The sequence below is a fragment of the Empidonax traillii genome, unplaced genomic scaffold (genome assembly GCF_003031625.1).
Source record: "Empidonax traillii isolate 1590-97213 ecotype Southwest subspecies unplaced genomic scaffold, ASM303162v1 scaffold699:size334557, whole genome shotgun sequence".
NCBI classification, from domain to species: Eukaryota; Metazoa; Chordata; class Aves; order Passeriformes; family Tyrannidae; genus Empidonax; species Empidonax traillii.
This window is the reverse complement of record NW_020955892.1, coordinates 199,267-221,048: the sequence shown is the minus strand read 5'-3', so window position 1 is coordinate 221,048 and position 21,782 is coordinate 199,267. Positions and strand designations below refer to the sequence as shown.

The 21,782-nt window shown below is 35.6% G+C and overlaps 1 protein-coding gene across 1 annotated transcript in view; it reads right to left on the bottom strand.

Moving 5' to 3' along the window:
- LOC114065817 (monocarboxylate transporter 2-like) overlaps positions 1-21,782 on the bottom strand; it is a 75,905-nt gene that overhangs the window by 19,168 nt on the left and 34,955 nt on the right. Inside the window, exon 2 of the mRNA XM_027899990.1 lies at positions 15,327-15,570. Coding sequence (XP_027755791.1) covers positions 15,327-15,540 — 214 coding nt within the window. The 5' untranslated portion in view covers positions 15,541-15,570. The remainder of the gene's footprint in view (positions 1-15,326; positions 15,571-21,782) is intronic.

Here is a 21,782-nt window from a genome sequence, read left to right as displayed (position 1 = left end):
TTTATCATGTTTCTGGGAATGGTAACCTGCATTTCTGACATATCCTATGTATTTGTGTAACATCAATGAAAGTAACATAGTTCAACAATTATCAGAAAGTTTTCTCTGTAGTTCCTCTGTGCATTTGGCAGAATTTTTTTTTCCATTTCGTATAACATTTACAACTGGTTGCACTGATTTGATAAACCTCGATAATATAATAACCTTGAGAGAAAGCAAAGAGAAAAAAAATGCTCTTGCAATAAATAGCACTAAACAGAAATGGGTTGCTAGACTATGAGTTAGGATAGCTCAGCAGCTGAAAGCACAACCTGCCAGGGAGGACGCTGTCAGTCATTCAACCATCCATAACATTTTACTCACCACTTCCCCTCCTCTTAACTACATTTCCCTCAGTGTCATTATCCTGAATGTTCACATTCCCACTTGTGTCCTGAAGGAGCCTTGAAGTCTATCAAGTTTTTATCCTTGATCTCTAATGAAGATGAATTTGACCTTCAGCTAGTCCTTAGGACGTTTATATGAAGTATAGTAATAATGTGTGTGGCAACACATAGGAGCCTGGCTGATGGTACAGTGCCTCATTGCTTTGGCTGCTTCTTCATGGTTCCTCCTCCCAAACAGGTTACCTCTGATAATTTTGAACTGATGTGCTTAAGTCAGATACACATATATCTGACTGCAGATATAAGCTGTCTTTTTTCCTGTAACGTTCATAAGAAACAAAATGAGCAATCAGTGGTGCTGGAACTTGCTCTAGATGTATGGCTTTTATGGAGGAATTACAGATCCCTGATCTGCCTTGGTATTTTATGTTTGTTTTCTACTAATACATCAGAGACATGAACCAAGGATTTTACGTATTTTGATTAAAGCTGTTGTTTAGCTTACAGGTTTGCTAGGGTGCAAATGTGTATGGAATTATGGACCATGTAACTTAGAAAACATCTTCAAGTTAGCAAATTAAATTTATGAATTTTAAAAAGTTGGAAAAATGCCCAGTTTTTAATCAAGGAGTAGTCATGCTGATTATTATTTTCATGGATACGTATCAATGCTTTGTATTAATTATGTTTTGCATGCTCTGCTGCAGAATTTTTTCATGAAAGGCTAAAACACTTGATCACAATGCAGAAGACTTTAAGAGAAATTATGACCTTTCTTTTGAAATGAGCAATATCAAACTTCATCATATTTAATAGGAAATTAGTCTAATTCTATGAGCTGCTGAACACTCAGCAGATTTCAGAAGCATATATGGTCACCAACCAAAAAAGTTGTGAATAGGAATCAGATGTAGCAAAATATTTCAGCATTTTTTAACTCTTCTTTTAATGTTTTCATGTTACCTTCAGTATCACTGAGTAAAGAGATGCCTGTGCATAGATATTTGCAAAAACTAGTCTTTCAATTTAGAAAAAGATGACAAGAAAGAAAGAGGGAAGAAGCTAATGATGAGATGGAACTAAAGCACCTATAAAAGAGTTGTATATAAATAGAGATATTGTAACACCAGGCACATATTTTTCGAAAAAAGATCTGCATGCCTCTGTAATGGGGATAGTTGAAAAGAGCATCAGAACATGATATATTCATTGCAAATTATCTTCTCAGAAAAATGTTCCAAATCAATCAGCTCGTAACTTGAGCATGTAGTGTATCAACATGAACATTAGAAAATTCAGTACCAAATATGAAGTGCTAGGAAGAATTAACGGATTTTTTCCTCCAGAATAAAAACAATTAATTTTAAAGCTTAGTATTTAACAGCAATTAACTCCTCAGGACTTCATAGGCTTGCAGGAATTCAAATTTAAAACAGCTTTTCTGACTCAAAAATGTGTTGGGGATTTCACTTAATATTACTATGGAATTCATAATGTGTGCCATTAAAAGTTACTTCTTCAAATAAAAAACCAAACAAGGACTTACTGACTTTTCTTCCCTGGAAATACAGTAATATATAAATATTAGTAAATGTAATTATCTATAGCAGTATAGAATATACAAGGTATTAATAATAAATTAACTTTCCATCCCTTTCAGGGATTTGGCAGGAATTTAATGAGGCATAACTCAAATTGCTCATGAAAATGTGTAGTGGTTTTCTTTCAGAGGTCTCATCTTTGAAGCATTATTCATTCATCAGTGGTTGCTCCTTCTTTCTCTGTGAATGGTTGCAAGTGAAAGGTTTAGTTCAGTTTGGTAATATCTGTGTTTTAGCACGTGCATTGAAAGAAGCATCACATTTCTGAAAATATTAAAACAAATCATAGTATGTCTATTTTCAGGGAACAAAGAGAAATTGTACTGATCAAAAATCTGAGGTTCATTCATAGCTATCCAATATTTCTATCTAATAGTTTTTCTGTCTCAAAAATAATCTTACTAAAAAACTGCTATGGCCAGACATGGAGACTACATATTCACACAAACACATGCAGTAAAAAAAAAAAAAACAAAAACAAAAACAACACTTTTTCTCATTTCGTTTTTGGACTCCTAATGACAAAAACGAGCTTTTTTTTTTTTTTTTTTTCCTCAGATAATAGAAGGTACTTATCCCATTTAAAGTATTTGTCATCTGAAACCTCCTGAACTAACTCTTTCAGTTCCAAGGAACTTGAAAATTTGTAACTGAAGACTTGGTGTTTAGTACTTTGTGCCTTGCCAAAGCAGATTACAATCTTTAGCTATCAAACTTGTCTTTACATTGCTAAATATGTATGAACCAGACTGTTAAACAAGTTTTGCACATTCTGCTCTTACAAGAGGGAGACCAGTTTCTGCAGATCATAAAACTGAAAAGAGAGATTATGGTATACCACTGCCACAATTACAATTATAGCAATTTGAAAATAAGGAACACATTGTTAATCTCAAAGATAATTGTTGGGAACTAAAAAAAACAAAAAAAAAAAAAAAGAAACTAAAAAAAAAAAAAGGGCAAACCAACCACCCCCTCAAAAAAACCAAACAACAACAACAACAACAAAAACCCAAGCAAATAAAAAAAAAACCCAACCAGTTCTTTTAAATTCTTCATAGACATTTTCCTAGACCATGGTATTAGATAGTTACAAAGGTTTTCCTTTCTAATTTCTTTCCCTTTGAGGAATGACTGTCTTTTCTGAATATCTGTGTAAACATATGTGAACACAATATTCGTAAATGTTCATTACTCACCACTTCCCATTTATTATTCCCTATTCTTGTTCACTATTTGTATACTCCTACTGAAAAAATCCCTTGCTACTTTTCCTGGAAGCAGAATAATACTTCGTCATTTGGAAGCCTAGCACAACTGCAGAAAGCAAAAAAGTAATAGAAAATACTTCAGAAGACCTTGCTCAGGCTATTTAGTAGTTCTTATAAATGTCGGATATATTCTCTGCAACTCAAATCAGAACTTTTTTCAGATAATGCATTTGCTGTGAAAAATTCAGCCAATTTCAGTTAAGATTAATATTGTCATTTGGATTTCTCTGTCTTCTACAAATTGCCCATCACATGAATGTTCATACAATATCCCATTTTCATGCTGCACATCATCCTACAGTGTATTTGTTTTCTTTCAGAATAATATTATAGCTAACTCAGCTTGGAAATTATTCCTTATATACTGTTACAGGCAATAATATGTAATTTCGGAAAAAGCACAAGATACTTGCTTCTTCACAGTTGATCCTTTATCATATTCCTTTCTAGTCTCAATTTTGCACTGTATAATTAAACTTCAAATTGAAAATACTCAATCTACTACCTACGATGTTTTCATGGACCACTTACTGTGAATTATGGATCGTGAGTGGATCATTAAATCTCATTTATGTATTTAGAATACATGTGATGAGAAGTATAACTCTGGATGAATTTATAACTTGGAATTGTCCTGAGAAGTCATCGTATTTAGGTCATTGTTAATAACAAAATTATTTCCAAATGCATTTAAGACTTTAGTGTCATCAAGCTTAAACTCTATTTTATAGAAAAAAAGCCTTAAACATTATTTTATAATTTTAATTAAATTTTATTTTTATACTACCCAATCAAATATATATGGTGGCTTTCAGTACTAACATTTAGAAGCTTAAGTGTAGGAATTTCCCAACTTCCCTTACAACCTCAAAATTAGATCATTTATAAAGAACTGTGTAAGGGAAATACTTAATAATATTAATATTTAATAATATATATTGGGTAATAGAATAAGTTAATAACAAATGTTGAGGGAATGGGAAGAAGGAGGGAAAGGGGAAGAGGAAAGAGCAAGGAGAAGAGAAAGGGCAAAGGAAACAAAAAGGTGAAGGGAATTTATTTTTGTTTCAAAGCTATCATATAAAACAGGAACTAAGCATTCTCATTACTTTTTGGTACCTATTGGTAGTATATAATGGGATAATACCAGACACAGAATTTGCCTTTTTCCAGTATTTTCCAAACTACATTTAGTTTTCAACTAAAACTGGGAATCTTTGAGGGGGTTCATTTGTGGGCTTTTTTTCCTGTTTTCAGACAAGTGAAAAAATAGCATGTATTTATATTGAGAAAAATTGTTTACCTTACAGAATGATATGTAAAGAAACACTGAATATTTGTCTTCCAGGACAAAAAGACTAAAAGCAACATAAACTGTTAAATGGCTAGAAACATGAAGAAAAAAAAATCAAAGCTAGGATAATGAACAGCCAAAAGTTATCAAAAGATTATCCTCTTGATCAAAAACAGTAACAAGATTTATATTATGCTTTCCATTTTTCAATGCATTTTTTATCCCAACTGTGCCTAAAGCAATAGCCTTTGTTACACCCTTAAAGAAGTGGAAACTTTGGGGACAACTTAGTGAACATGTACGAATGCTGAACGTGTCCCGTAAGTTCAGACTATAACATCAGGGCCATGAAAATGATTAGCGGAATGGAACTTGGGATTTTTCAGCCTCAAGAAGAGAAGGCTCCAGGGTGACCTTTCAGTACCTGAAGGAGTCTACATGAAAGATGGAAAGGGACTTTTTACAAGGGCATGTAGTGATAGGACAAGGACTTAGAGTTTCAAACTGAAAGACAGTAGGTTTAGATTAGATATTAGGAAGAAAATCTTCCCTGTGAGGGTGGTGAGACACTGGCACAGGTTGCCCGGAGAAATGGATGCCCCATCCCTGGAAGTGTTCAAGGTCAAGCTGGATGGGGCTTTGAGCAACCCGGTCTACTGGAAGGTGACCCTTCCCATCTTGGGGGGTTGGAACTAAACGACCTTTAAGGTCCCTTCCAACCCAAACCACTCTATGATTCTGAGTCTATGATTTTCCAATTTTCTTAAACTTAGGACAACCCACATTTAACTGCTTTTTAAAAATAATAATATTCAGGAAAATATTTACTGGTTAATCAACAATTTAAGAGCAAGCTCTAATCTCTTCTTCATTATATTTTCCTTGCTTCTCCCTAGCCTTATACAGCAAAATACATGTCTCCAAATAATTCTATCCAATCAAATTGAAAGAGAAATCTGGTACACTTTTTAATCTATTTATCAGAGTAGATGTCAGTTTATCTTTGCCCATTCTCATATCCACCTCACATACTTTTTTGTCATCAGAGTTGAATTTGCCATTGAACTGTCACTTTTAGATTTCCATCTACAATAGAAAGAGCTTTACTTGATGAGTCTTTCACATTTTCATATATTCTCTATGTATAGTCACATGGCATTTGTTCTGAGAACTCAACAAAAACAATCATAAATTATAAGCCAGTGAGGAGTGAAAGAGTCATGAAAAATTAGTAGAAAAATCCTGGAACTTAAGCAGTGGAAAAGAAATATATTATGAGGGACTTGGGAAAAAGTCTTTATGGCCTTTGTGTTTTCCCTTGTAGCAGCAGAGGATATACCTCCATAGATAAGGTCTTCTGAAAATGTGGGGGTGTAGGAAGTCTAAATCAGGTCTGCTTGCATGAACAAGGAATATTTAAGCTCTCCTGCAAAAGGCAACATGAAGTGGCTTGGTAACCTGTCCTATCTTGTTGCTTGAAGAAAGTATTTGTGTGCCTTTTGAACAAGGTGGGGTTTTTTACCTGCTGTGTTAAAAACCAGGTTTACCTGAGTGCTGTTTCTGCCACTAGCAAAACCCTTATTCTCCACCTAGTAATGTCAAGCAGGTTCCTTCTAATGATTGTGATGCATTGTAAATTCACAATAATAAATTAGCATCCATTAAAATATAGGCTTCTTATGATTTGTATTACAGATGCTGCCTAAATATCGTGCATTCCTGGAGCGAGCTTTCATCCAAAGAGTTACGTTGACATTCTTCAGCAAGAACATATTAAAATAATCCAATGAAACATACCTACTTTTGCAAGGATTTAAAATGTGTGCCTGTGAGGAGAATATTACTTAGGTTTCCTGAAGAAGATACTATTTTTTTCCTATAGGAGGATCTATGTTTCTTTAGTAAGTGTTAATACATCTCACTGGAAAGCAATTGGTTAGAACTTTCACTGATCTGGGCAATATGTATATCTGAATACCTTGTCAGGTAAATTTTTTATAATATCAGGTGAAATAATATGGAAGAAATTCCATGATACAAATTTGTTCTTGTCTTAATCCCATTTGCCACCTCAGCTCTATTTCTCTGACCATAGGGTCAAGTGCTTTGCACTCAGGCTGCTGTTTACATTTGAGTAAGTAAATATAAAGTGCTTCTAAATCACAATGGCAAATGTAACCTTCCACACTTTTTGCACAGGGATAAACTGTGGTGCTGTGTGAAAGACAAGCGAACTACTCCCACATGTATTATGTGCCATGCTCTTTGATTTTTAAGGAACAATACAGAAAATTAGAACTAGCATTGCATGAACCAATTTTGTGGGTTTTATTCTGAAGCTGAAATAAAAATTTCAAGTCTCAGAATTTTCAATTAAATTAAAACTCTTAAAAAACGTCACTCTGAAGTATCTCAGACATCTTCTGCCATACAAATAAACAAATATAACTATGTGGCATTACCAGGAACTAATTCTTCCTCTTAGTTCTTCAAAATATTTAGCAATGCCACAATAAGGGGGAATTAATTCTGCTATTTGACTATTTGACAGTAATTCAAACAATTTAGAACAGAACTGCTCTAGAAGCTTTTCTGAGTGAAACTTTACTTCCAAGGGCCTAAGATTACTCCTCCTCCTAAGGAAGGCCAAATAGGACAGTGACAGTCCCATCCTGAAAGCCGTTGCAGAATTCTTGGGAAGTCCTGTAAATCTGGAAGCAATATGTGTAGGACAGAAAAGCTCATTCTTTCAAAAGAACTAAACATTTCAGTCAAGTAAGTTCTGTTGCAGAAAAAGCAAAGGATTCTTTCATAGGAGAGCAGTGAGAAAGGTTTATATCATGACAAAATTGGTGCTCCAAGCTGGTACTGATAGAGAAGTATTTGAGGATCTTGTTACAAAAGAGACGGAACTATATTCGATTTTCAAATCATTCACAGAACAGAAGAAAATACAACAGATCCACAGATTTCTATCAGTTTATAATCAGCTACAAAAGAATGTAAACCTGGCCAACTATTGGACCAACTTGTTATTCTCCCAGTTGTTTTTTTTCTTAGTTGGTGATGGAAGAAAAGGAATTGTGGGTAAGAGGAAAGTCATTGCAAGAAGAGAGAAGATTTGCAAGCTAAAAAGTAATCTTAAAATTACCAGATATTTTTAATAGTATTAAAAGTAGTACAACTGAGTCAATGTAGATGAAACATGGCAGAATTATAACCCATGCAACGTACAAGAAGTTTAAGGAAATAACAAGCACAAAGTCACTAACCATGGGTGCATGTCTCTAACAAGAACATTTTTATATTTTAAGATCTCTAGGTAGCAAAATATAGTGTATTAGGATAGGGCAACATTCATGTAAGGTGGCATCATCTCAGATGTGTGCAAAATGGACATTAGAACTTTTCCTCTGGATTCCTTTAGCACTCAAAAGACATAAAAGTCTTTAAAACGTGATTCATTTCATCTGACATTTAACTTAGGAAGGGATGAATTAGAAATTCCCATTTTTATTGACTGACAACAGAAGATGTCTAGACAACTGGATCAGATGTAGATGCCTATGCTGAGGAAGACTAAACACATTATTCCTGTTCATATAATCTCCAGCTACAACTGCTAAAAAGCTGTAGTGATACCACTACTTCCTTCAAAGATTTCTAAAAGTTAAAGCACTTAATGGTAACTGTTTCAAAGCATTACACATAGAAAACCAAACAGGGCATACCTTCCCATCATCAGTAGAAAAGTGTTACAAGAAGTGTTTGAACTGCACGAGGAAATCAATGTGATATTTCACAACAGAATCTACTGTTTGAATCACATTCTTTCATTTGGATGTCTAGTCATAGTAGATATTCATCTAAACAAAAATCAGGTAGAACTGCAGTGAAAATACTTAACTGTTTCTTGACAATGAAAAAAACACACACCAAGATTTGTGGAAAAGAAAGTTAAGTTTTTCTTTTGCTTGTATGCACCAACAAAACATATATTAGCTACTAAAGCTGCATTTGTACTCTTTGACATGCCGAATCTTAATAGGATTACACTCTTAGATGGAAAGGTTCTACTCTTCCAAAACTCTTCATATGGTATATACGTTTAAATACGTGTCATTTGATCTCTGCAAAAATCTTCAAAATCAGTTAATCAGTTAAAAGAGTGTTTAACATAATCATAAAAGACATTCTAAAACAACCTCATTCTTTGATTTCTGTTGTTCCTCTGCCATCAGCATAAACCTGTCACTAAGTCTGTGGCCCACTTACCTCTGTTAATGACTACAGAACTACATATCTTTATGAATCACAGTAAGTCTCAGCTGTTACCATTTGATAGTGGCTTAGAATATCTTCTAAACATATCAGTACAACTTTGTTTGCCTTGAATATACACTTCAAAATAAACATAGGAATAGTTCTTAGACATTCCAAAACAATGGACCACTGAAATTCTATAATAAGTTCTTTGTAAAGTGCTGGGTTTATTATTTCATTTGAAGTGCTGGGTGACTACAATGGTATACACAGACTTTTCCTTCCCCATAGTTCTTCTCTGGTATCTGATTAAATATCTCATGATTCCCAGTTGCACTAGACCATTGTTTCGTTACCTTTGAATTGCCCGACACACACTATGAACACAACCATTGTATGATCCAGTGGAAAACTATATGGGAACTCATCCAGCATTAGTAGTACACACAAAATAAGCATTCTTTCGTCTAAGTTTTACAAGCCCAATGAACATATCAAAGGACTAAGTTTGTCCCTTGATACCTTTCTTAAACAAACCGGAAGTTTTATTCCCTCAGATGCACATTATTTATTATTGTTAGACTTTGACCTATTACTTGAAACTCAGAGGGAGATAAAAAAGAATCATTTTTGCAAATAAAAAAGCTGTCAATATTGGTTACTTTACTTACAGAAATCCCTGGCTATAAAACCAAATTAAGATCAAGACAAATACAAAGCCTTACAAAGGAAAAGAGAGATTAATTATTGTTTGTTATGTAATCCAAATTGCCCACTAGTTGTAAATGAGACTTGTTTTAGTAAAGAGCTCAAGTTAATTAAATTTAAAACAAATATTTTTATAGAATCATAGAATTGTTAAGGTTGGAAAAAACCTCTAAGATCATCAAATACAATCATTTACTCAGCACCACCATATTCACCACTAAACCACATCCCCAAGTCACTATATGCATCAAACCATAACCTACAGTTATGTAATAACCTACAGTTGGAATACCAAAAGAGGTTGATAGAAGCACAGTGGGAACTCTATGTCATGCAATGTCTTTCTGACAATTACTCAAAATTAATATAAGCATACAATAAAAGACAAAGCCCTCCTTATTTCTCTCAGTGGAAACACGTCCTTAACTTTGAGACTGGCTTCCTGAGTGTGTCTCAGTAGATCTCAGCAAAACCTGTGTTTCATGAAAACTTGACAAAACTGGATCCCCAAAAGACACTGGATATTTAGCAATTAGATCTTATCTGTACCGCTAAATGCAACAAGTCGTAGACTGAAAAACCAGGTTGTTCCTGTACATAGGATGACAAATCTGTTTGAAGAAAAATGTTTAAAACTTTAAAACCATCTAAAATAGATCTGTTGTTGTTGTTTTGTTTTGTTTTGTTTTTTTCATTTTTTCTTATTCTGATGTGTTTAAAGAATGTTTTCTAAACACACAGGAAGGTGTCTGTTTAAAACAGCCACTGCTACCACAGAACACTGCCCTACAAGGTCCAATTTTACTGTAACTCAAAAACTTCCAAGAAATGTAAGACCTGTCTATATTACCCTTCAGAGGCTTTAGCATTCAGGTCTTATTTTTTAAAAACTGAACTAAAATAAATGTATAATATTTTTGTTAGTCTTAGCACCTCTTTTTTGTACTCATCTCCATTTGCTAGTAAGTTTCAAAAGCTCTATTCTTGTGAAACCTCATTATGACTCCTTTTCCTTTATTTGTAAGTCTGAAATAACCTTGACATCCATGTTTCACATATATTTTAGGCTAAATGTGAAGTATTCCCTTATACCCACGAGCCATTCAGAAAGTTGGTATGTTCCAAGGATACTCTAAATGAGGTTATTAAAATTCAACACTTTGCATATTCTGATGGGGAAAAACACTTGTCTCTGGCAACAAAGGAGATAAGTTGATTCAAGAAAGCTTCTCAGTCTTCTTATCCATGGCCACTGAATTCCTCTTGCCAATATTTGTAAAACCAAAATTAGAAAATGTTACCAGGGAGGAAGATAAGTGTAGGAACGCAGGTCCTGTCCAAAAGTGAAAATCCATAACCATCTGTTGTTTGTGTTACATGGATTTCACAACTGTCATCTCCACTGTGCACACCATTTCATCTTCACAGCAATATCACCAAAACACCCACTGAGATAAAATCACAAATATTTTGAACATACCATATGATATGTTATTTTCCAAATTAATATTTGACAAAGTCAAAATGAGGACTTGTCTATAGGTTACTTTTGTGCTGTCACATGAAAAAATCCTTTAAGGGTTTGCTACTGTTTGGAAATAATTAACTTCAAACTTGAGTAACTTAAACAACACAGAAGAAAGAGAAAGATAATAAATGTTGCAATTTTTAATTATAAATTTGTTTTGAAAAACGGTAAAGCCTACTATATATACTTACTTAGTATCTTTCTCCAAAAGGGGTCTAAAGTTGTTTTTTTAATTATTTATTTAGAAATATCATCCAGATTTTAAATTAACCTTTTTTGTTTTCTGAACTTTATACCAGTAAGACTGTCCCACGTTTCACAGCTGAGTATGGCTTAAAGAATTTATCAGCTCTGAAGCTAATCTTCATAACCCAATGTCATACCCAAAAAGTTCTTTTTGGAGAAAAAGCACAACCAAACAAAACCCCCCAAACTTGGGAGTTGTCCTTGGAAATTGTCCTTGGAACGCTGACAGAAAAAGAGTTAAAGCCCAGTGAGTAAACAAACCGCTTTTTCCCTGAGGAAATCTAAAACTCAAGGTCAGCTCTGTCTGAAATCACCCGACATGTCACATGGCTTTCATACCTGCCACTATGGCTCTCCCATCAAACCCACACTGAAAGCAATAAAAACATTTTTACTGCAAACAGATAGAGCTCTGATAAGAGGATCCCTAATCACCTTTGGCTGTTAATGCTGCACAAACTGAGAGGTAAAGTTTTGAAAAAGGGAAGAATGAACTAAGAAAATCTGAGGTCAAATGTACTTATCTTTTTCTTTAGTTCCTTAATGTTTGCATGTGTTAGAGCAGAAATATGGCTTTATAAGTATATGGATACATATATAGTTTATATATATGTGAATATATACATGGACACTCACTTTATAAACATATGTGTTTGTACACATACAGAATCACTGGCTGTCCTGTCAGTATAACTCAACTAATTCCATTTTATCCCAACTTCTGTCCTCCAGTAACAAAACTCTGGTGGTCTCAATCTCAGTCCCTTGGGTGTAGGAATCCATCACAAAACCATCACCCTTAATTTAATGCAATTGACAGTCTCTGCTCAAGAGAGGCAGACGAAGGAGTTACCATGGAGACTGAACTACTGCTCTTCTCCAGAGGATGTTTTATCAAGCATGGGCTGAACAGTAGAGGCTGTGCAACCTTGAGGCTTGTAACCTTGATCACATCACAGTATCTTGCTTTTTGGGGTGGCTTTTTAGTAAACTTTAACAAAGATCTAGTAGATGGATTGGAGGGGGGTGGGGGAAGGAGGAAGAGACAGCTTAAGAAAACAAACAAACCAACCCCTCAAAACACAACAAAACAGGATGTAAGCGCATATTGTGCCAGATTGAGAGAGAAAAGGAGTTTCATATTAATTTGATTTATCAGATTTGTCACCTCTGCCTAGTGCTTTCCTAACAGGGTGAATGCTGTGCTTGACCTATTTGCTGGAATTAACCAGGACTGCAGGAGACCATATGGATTGCCAGATGGTCTGCTATAATTTAATGCCATTTATTCTAAGTATGAAGTAAGTGATAAACATAATTAACATTCTTTTAGCTCCTTACTGGATGCCTTTTATTGGTTTCTTTTTTTTTTTTCCCTCAGGCATTGAAAGGTAAGTTAATATCTTGTTGCTGTAACACAGATGTCAGCTAATTACAGCAAGAGGCTGCAGCCTCTAAAGCAAAAAGTGTCTGCACAGACTCTAACTTATTCACTGACCCCAGTGGGATGATTAATAGGTTGAATGCTAAGCTCTAATGAGGATGGTAGATCTTAGATGTTTTCAGGTTTTCTTAATTAGTAGTATGATGAGCAGTGTTCATTGCAGGTGTACGTATCACACTTCATAGTAAACAATACACCTTGTACTCATGGCCTGAACAAGTATTTCATGTTGCAGGACATCAAATATGAAGGAAGAATCAAACCACTTTCAGACAATAACAACAATGAAGTGACTTCCTTCAGAAATGTTTTTCCTGATAGCTATTTCATATTCTGCCAGTGATTGTCTAAATGGCCTATTTTTTAGGAAGTAGACCTAGAGAAGGTATGGCTTCAAAGAGTGTTTATATCAGGCAGGGTTGTCATTCTCAGCATTTTAAAATCACGAGTTTGTAACTAGATATCCAAACAACTTTGCCTACTGTTCCTGTGTTGATAATCTTCATAGTGACTGGGGTAGGTGTTCCCAGAATGAATAGGAAATAATTTTGTAATTTTTAATATCAATGTACAGATGAATTTAGTATGCTGGTACTCAGAACAATAAAAGAAGCATTAAAAAAAAAGTCAGGAGAACTGAATCCTTCGTATTTTATATAAAAAGTTGTGCACATGGAACCTCACCGATAAAAATGACCAAAGCTAAATGTCCTGAGATTTGCATCTGCACTGTTAATAAAACCTGGGTGAACTTTGACCTGACAGAAACAGCATTAATTAAATGCAATTCAAAGAACATAACAAAACAGCACCTGCACTATAAAGCAAACCTGCTTCACATGCTTAAAAGAGGCCAGGTCAGCAAGTCACAGCATAGCAAAAGCAGAAAAAAACTCCAGCCTTTCAATAGTTGTTTTCCCTGTGTTCCTGATGGGTTCAGCACTTGTTCAGGGGCCTCCACAGTTACAAGTTACGCTCTACAGTGCATGTGCTGATGCACCCTTAAAAAACAGATACATTAGAGGGGACCTGAATGTGATGGGACATACCTGGTCTTTTACTTCAATCTTGTTTGCACCCAGTTACTTCTTCACTTGGTGAATCACTTGCCTATTGTTGCCAGTCCAGTAAAATCCTTTATATTTTTCTACTAGTATATGAATAACTTACGATTCTTTACTAGTGTATGAACAAAAATAGATCAAAATATCTGAACAGGAAGCTTTTGTTAATATTGATTCCTCTTGTCAAGATGTGTCTCTGTGACTGCCAGCATTTGAGAAAAGATCCATTTTTCCATCCCATCAACTGAAAAATACTTACCTGAGGTGCTTAAGCTAATGCTATGCTGGCTTCAGCTTCATTACTATAGTCAGAGGAGAAAAAGGGGTACTTAGAGAGAGTAACTCAGGTAGCCTGAATTGCTCTCTGTAGGAACGCTTCTCCCTTCCCTGACTGCTAAATGAGTTGGGGCCATTCACGTGTCAAGACTTAGCTAGGCTGAAATATGTGATAAAAAACTACCACGCTATGAGACTTCATGTACCCTTCAACAGATCATTTGGAGGACCTGATAACACTTTGCTATTACACAGATATCAGTTCTGAAAAATACTGGAATTATGCTCTTCAGTGATTAAAGAGTTTCAGTCTCAATATGCTATTGCCACAATGCTTTCAGTTTCTGTATATATAGGTTTATACACATGTACATACATATAAACATACATTTATAAATCTATGACTTTAATTGTTGCATCATTTCAAATAGTCTGAGATGTTTCAGGTGGTTACCTCATAACATCAAAAGAAAGGGAAATGCCAGATCTATTGCCTGAATTAATCTCTTATTCAGACCTCTGGACTGCCCGAGTTAAGTGTTTTGCCTAAGCAGGAGCTAGCTCTCAACAATACTTAAAAAAAAAAAAATCAAAAAAAAAATCTGACAAAAATTAAGAAACCAAGCAGAATTTAACAAGTTAGTCTTTGGGGCTGACAGACACAAAACCTGTCAAAGCAGGTTTGACACTTAGTTCTTAAACATAGCTTTATACTTTTAAATCCTTTTTCATCTGTCTTGTTCTTAATTTGCTTGCTCACAAGAAAAAAGATATCAGAGAATTTATGTTCACAGTTCAGTTCCAAAAATAAGATTGTCTGCATCTTAGCTGTCATTCGGATGGCTTGTTTAAAACATCACTCTTGGCCTAAATGGAAAGTAGGATTTTAGGACAAATAAGGAGAAGATGTAAAATCCCTGACTACAGAGGAATACCTGTGCCTGACCAATGAACCCTCATTGCCATAATAACTTTCTGTGATTAAGCTCCATCATCAGATATACTGAGAGATCTTACCAAGGCAGGGAAAACTGACCAAATGTACCCCCAGACCCAGATGAAGTTACTTGAGCACTGATTTGTTGGAAAAATGATACTCTCAGAAACTGTGAATTTAGGGGAAAATTGCAAAATAGAGTTAGGTAGAGAAACAAAGAAAAGGCCCTAAGGGGAAAAAACACTTTGGGATCATAGGAAAAAAACCCAAACAAACAATGGTATTCACAAATTTCACAAATGTCTTACCTCCTGCATACATGACAGCCAACATTATCGATGATATCCAAGCTATCTCACTATAAGATGTGTGGAAGATTTCTTGTATTTCTTTGAAGAACACTGTGATGGCTTTGGGGAATGCATAGGAAAATCCAATGGAGATAAAAGCCCCAAAGACCACAACCCATCCCCAGCCTCCATCAGGAGGCGGGTAATCTGGCGTTCCTGTTGTTGGTGGCATTTTTTGGTCTCTCTCTCTTCTCCAACTAGGCTGGAAAAGAAGAAAAGAAACAGAGGTTTAGTTTTCCCTTTTTTCCATATCAAACATGAGTATTCAACCATCATCTGCAAGGATTATAATGAGTCCTCAGAGCAAAGACCAACTTCCAGCTTTCATAGAATCACAGAACACAAGTACCTGTTTTTAGAAGCAAAACTTGTTCTGCAAAAAGATTTGTGGCAAGAATATTTCCAATAGCCTATTCAACATGTTACAAATCACCGATCTCAGTCACTGAAGTTGTATTTGCAATTATTCACTTACTGGAAAGTGATAAGTTTGTGTGGATTAATTTACGTAGCTCTACCATCTACAGTATGGATGGGTAACAATGGAAAAAAGTTACATTAAATTATAACTAAATGCCATTGTGCTAGCAAGATTTATTGGTACCTCAGCAAAATCATCAGCAACAACAGAAAGGAAACAAATTGCGAACAACTGAAAAGCAGGTTCTAAGCAGAGATTTAAAATTCCCTGGGTATCTATAAGTAAATACAAAATATTAAAATTCCGTATTGTACTCTTGTTTTTTAAGATTTTCATCTTCATATTAGTTATGTTGATATTATTTGCAGGAACAAAGTAGAGTTTGATGGAGCTAATTTTGCTGTTTCCACATGTCAGAAGATATCAGGAAGCCTTCCCCTAATAAACCTCACAAGTTTTCCACAGCTATTCTCTAATTTAGAATTGACCATTAAGATGCCAACAGAGCAATATCTTACAGAAGTTCTGAGATGTGTAGCCAACACATTCAGGAAGCTCAAGAAATCATAGGGAATCCACATAAAACTCATAAGGCCTGAAATAAATGTCATTCTGTTAATGTCATCTTCATATCTAAAACCTTAAGTTTTCTATGTTCTGCATCTCATTTTTACAAAACAGGTAGCAGTGATAATCCATTTTTTAATTCCGAGATTTTTCCACTATCAAATCCCTTTATTATTGAACACAGTTCTGGAGTTCACTGTGCTTTCTTCTGTGGAATCCAGCCTACACAGACAGTATGAACTGCAAATTTCTTCTTCCTCTCTGTTTCTTTCTCAGGCATTTAGACAACTTATTATTCTTGACTGGTCTCCTGATGTACCACTATCGAAAGCTGTGGATGATAACAGTGTTTAAGTTGCTGTTATGCTTATGATTACCAGCAAGTCTCTACGTGATTTCTTCTGTGCCACTTACAGCATATTCCAATTTCTTGCAGTAAACTGCATTAGCAGTAGGAGTGATATGATTACCTTAACAAAAACTGAAAAACTAACTGTGTCAGCTTATATTAATCTCTTGGGATAGTGCCCGGAGTACTTTCAGGCTAAATGCCATGTACCACTGCATGTAATATATGCCATAAAACAAGGAACGTGTTGCTTTTAAGATTGCCTATCATCAGAAACCCAGTGTACTTCTGATTCTCCACTTTACTTAAACTGACTGTAGATATCAGCTACAATCTGATGTAGCTGGAAGACATTTGGGGGGAAGCTAAATCAAGGACTAAAACATCTGACTTTTATGAAAGATTAAAAAAGCCCAGGTAGTTTGACTTCTTCATATAATTGAGATTTGCAGCTGGCAGCAATAGGTATCTGTACACAGGACATATAAATCTTTTTATGTGCTTATCCAGAAAGAACCTCTAGTATGTTACTTTGTTTTTGCTTATCCTAGTTGCAGCTTAATATTAAGTTCACCAATATACATCAGAGAGGAAAACCTACCGCTAGGGAAAGCTGGACAAGTAGAAACAATTCTGGTTGCTAAGACTTAACTTTGGCAAAGCAGTTAAACACTAGTTTGTTTTTGCTGAACAGGAGTCCTAGAAGGAAGAGTATCTCACAAAGCCCACTATAACTTAAAGCACACGTAACAATGATCGATTGCATTCAAAAGCACAAACCTCAAAGTGGCATGAAAAGCAGAACTGTTTTGGAGTTAAGCGACAGTAAACAAGAGTTTGCTATCTATCCCAGAAAGCAGTTTTTCTGCTCATCTGAGAAAACTTTTGGTTATTTCATGAAGAAAAGTTCAACTATTGTTTTCTTACACTTCAAAGACTTGAGCATATTTGTTTTCATATTTACTATTCAGATGTCAACACTTCTATTGCTCTTACAAATTTTTGTATAAGCACACAACATCAACACACTGCTCTTCACAAAAATGGAAAGGGTTTATCAATTTATTGAGGAAGCACTCCTTTTCCTAAAAATAATACACAACCACTTTGAAAAATCACAGCCACTGTATTAGTCAGGAGAATGTTGAAGAATCTTGAATGTCACTAATGAATCAATGCTTTGGTTGGTTCCTTATGCCCCTTAGGGCATAAGAACAGGCTCTGATAGTTCAGTGCTTTCCTCCCTTCAAATGCTTCACAGTAAATTAAGAAGGCATTAAGGAGCCAAGCAAAGGGGCATTGGCTGCTCCTGTTCCTCAGTCTAGAGGCTAAAAGCTCACTGAAATGGCCCTGTCTGCCAACCTGCACTGGGCATTAAGCTGTCACGAAGAAGAACCTGGATCATTGTATCTCACACCTCCTGTTTATCCCACAAAGTAGAGTTAATAATAGCTTGCCTGATATTCCTTTATGATCATCCTGGCCAATTTTAGCTCCAGTTAATAAAAGGTGAACAGGAAAAAAAGTAATGTTTGCACCAAGAGAAAAAAAGTATTCATTTTGTCAGAAACATCAAATCCAGTATCTCAAACATTCCATACCTGCTCAGGAGCTAAAGCAATATTCTGCTGTAAAATTTGCACTGAATATCCCTGAAACTGAATCCCTCCTAAAGAAGTCTAGCCCATTAATATACCTAGCTCTAACCTAAGCCTAACTAGTAAGATTTGAGTAGTATAGGTAGTATTCAGACAAGTGCAAAATCCATCGCTAACCACATCAAAACAGGATTTTACATGAGTGGATATAAGTGTTAATAAAGGAAGAAGCAGAAGATGAAGGAACAAAGCAGAGACAAGGAGAATGCCTTTTCAGAACGTTTAGTTTATTATGGGCTGGGGAGAAAAAAAAGAAATATGATAGAAATCATAAAACCAGGCATGTGTGATGATGTTAACGTGAAGGACATAGTGCCAGACCAAAAGAAAAAAAATAAAAAGCAGCACTCGAGTAAATGAAGGTCACCACCAGTGTTTTTAGTCAGTCATATGAATTCCACCATGTGCTTAAAGCTAGCAAGCGAGCACTGCTCATACCTATGCCTTTATAGGCAAGCAGTGGGTGAGGAATGCTCCCTGCCCTCTGCCCAGAAAAGCAGCGGGGGAATAGTGACTGAAGTGTGTCCTGAGCGAGGCAATCAATCTCCCTTCTCTCTGTCAGGTACACTGAGATTGCTCAGCCCTTACATACCCTGAGTCAGACTGTGCAGAAGGATTTTCTCCTAAGCTCTTTCTAGTTCCCCTGTATAAATCTCATTTATGTAAGCAGTGAACAAGAACATAGCTTACTGTAGAGCTGTGTATGTCTAACAATAAGAGAAACACTAGGAGAGGAACAAGAGGGCACTTCTAAAACATCTGATATGCAATATTTTCATTGTGTAGTTTTCAGCACATTTGTGCTTAATTAGGCATATGAAAACTAGTGAATGAAAGAGAGAAAGAGAATGGGAGGGAAAGGGGAAAAGGAGGGAGGGAGGAAGGAAGGAAAAGGAAAAGAAGGGGGAAAAGAAAAAAAGGAAAAAAGCACCAAGCAAACAACAAGGTCAAACCAAGAGCAAATGCTATAGACAAATAATGTATCTTGATATCAAGCACTCTAGACTTCAGTCAGTTATAATCAACCTGTTCAAACTGCTCTTGTACCAATGCTTCATTAATATTCTGCAGCTGCCAGCTGCCAGAATCAGCTATCAATAAAACAGCTTGTCAAAGACCCTTCTAAGAAAGGGTTATGTTGCTCTCTTGTTTACAGAGACTCTGATTTTACTGGGAGATTTAGTTTTGTTTTTCTGCAATATTAGAGTAACTGTTTGCTTTCCAACTTGGATTTTGTCTTCCTTGTCCTGAATGTGCCCCATCACCACTTGACTCAGCAGCCGTTTGTCCCAAAGTAAAAGAGCTGGCATGTGAGAAATCTGTCCCCAGTTGCCGTAGGATAGTGGGAATACTTGGCTTGAGTGCACTGCACACAGTGCACAGTTCCACACAGTAAGCCAAGAACCACAAACAGCTTTGCAATTTTGAGCAGTATCGGTCCTGTAACATCCCTGTGGGCTGACTGGGAAGTATTACCCACTTTTAGACATGGGAAACAAATGTAATAACAGGCTAAGTAACATAAGTCTTGTCCCAGATCAGTGGCCGAGCTGGGATATGGACTAATGCCCAAATAAACTGCGAGTTATGACTAAGATTTTTAAGTAGATGTGTATTTTAGAATCTCATTAAGTAGTAAATTCAGATTAATTGTACTGCTTATACTACAGTTAGGAGCACAGGTAGGGTACAATGTTTGTTTTATAGGTTTGAACAGTTTGCTGCTCCAACTTATCTTTAACAAGTGTTAATTACACTGCTGTATTTGAAATAAATTACTTAGTTTTAGCATTAGTAGAATAATGAGTTATATAGGAATTATAGTCTTATAAAATATTCTTGCTTAAAAGCTGCAAAATTTCCAATTTTCTTATTTTTATTAACAACTCTTTAGTGTGTTCCAAGATGGCAGAAGAGCAGGTATCATCTCATCCAATGGTATTGCCTCACCAACTTCTACAAGGTATTGTTATTATCTTGGAAACAACCTTCAGTCTTTGAAGAAAGACATACCTTGGTAGTTTTGTGAGAAGATTTTGATCTTACTTGCTTGGGATTTTATTCTGGAGAGAGGGAATATGCAAAACAACTCTGACTACAAGGTATCAAGAGAGCCTGTTCTCTGCTTTTAGCTCTAACTATTCAGATCTAAAGGCAAAGTAGCTCTTCATGATGTGTGGTACTTAGCCTTAAAGAACGGGCTAATTTTCCTGAAAGAGGAAAATAGTCTCCATTTTGTCTGTATTCAGAGACTAAAGGGTATGTGATGAATGAAACCCAGGCAGATGAAAGATACACTCACTATGATTTCACTGCCTTTTTTCCACTAGAGTCTACCTTGCAGGACAAACACACTGTATGTGACACCAAAACTGCTAAAAATATGTCTAGACTACCTAGCATTCTAGAAAGATGCTGGGTTTTGTAAGGTTTCTGCAGCAAGCTTCAATCAAAGGATCATGCCTATGACTGCTTTCCAGAAGTCTATGTGACAATAAATATTAAAATATATTTATGGGGATTATGTTAGGATTTTTTCTTCTTGCTAGAAGTCTAAGCAAAAAGACCCCAAAACAACAAAATCATCTGCTTTACTTAATTTTAAAGTCTACATCACTCCAGTCTTAGATAGCACAATATCCAACAATATTAAAAATTTTACTACAAGTACTTTAAGTCTAAAGCTATATCTTATTGAGAAAAAAATTAAACTTTTCTTTTTTGAAGAGGAGATGAAGGAATATGGAGTTATTTACAGTTAAGAATAAGTACTGCAATATACTTTTTAACCCACTAACGAGTAACAAGTGCTGGAAGACAGTGTGGGAAAGTAAGAGCCCCTCACACATCCAAAGCAAATATATTCATATAATTGTTCCAACTGTCTAGGAGGTTGGCAGAGGTAGGCTCTGTGGAGGGAAGCAGAAGAGAGGGAAAGGCACATGCTTTAAGATAAAAATAAATTAATAATCCAAATAACTTTCTTTCTTCTTAAGGTCTGGCATTTTAATAGGCTGATTCTAAGTAATAGTGTCAACTGGGAAGATAATTAGATGTGAAAGCAAAAACTGTTTGCTAAACAAGGATGATTACAGATGTGAGCTCTCGATGGCTGTGGGAACATGGGAAGGTCTAATTCACTTTCACCAAGCCTGGAATAAAGGCACATCATGTAATTCGCTCTTCCTATTTGAGGACTCAAAATAGGATTACTGACACAGAAGTGATCCAAAACTGCATTTGCACTAAGGCCCTACTTCATCATGGTTTAAACAGAAGCTGAAGCAAATACCTATTGCTAAGTCAGTGAGTAAGGCTTTTACAGTACTGGAACCCCCATCCAAAAAAAATTATATTGAAAATACATTGGAATTGTTACCACATTTAAATCAGATTTTGAGCAGTAATGAGTCAGTAGT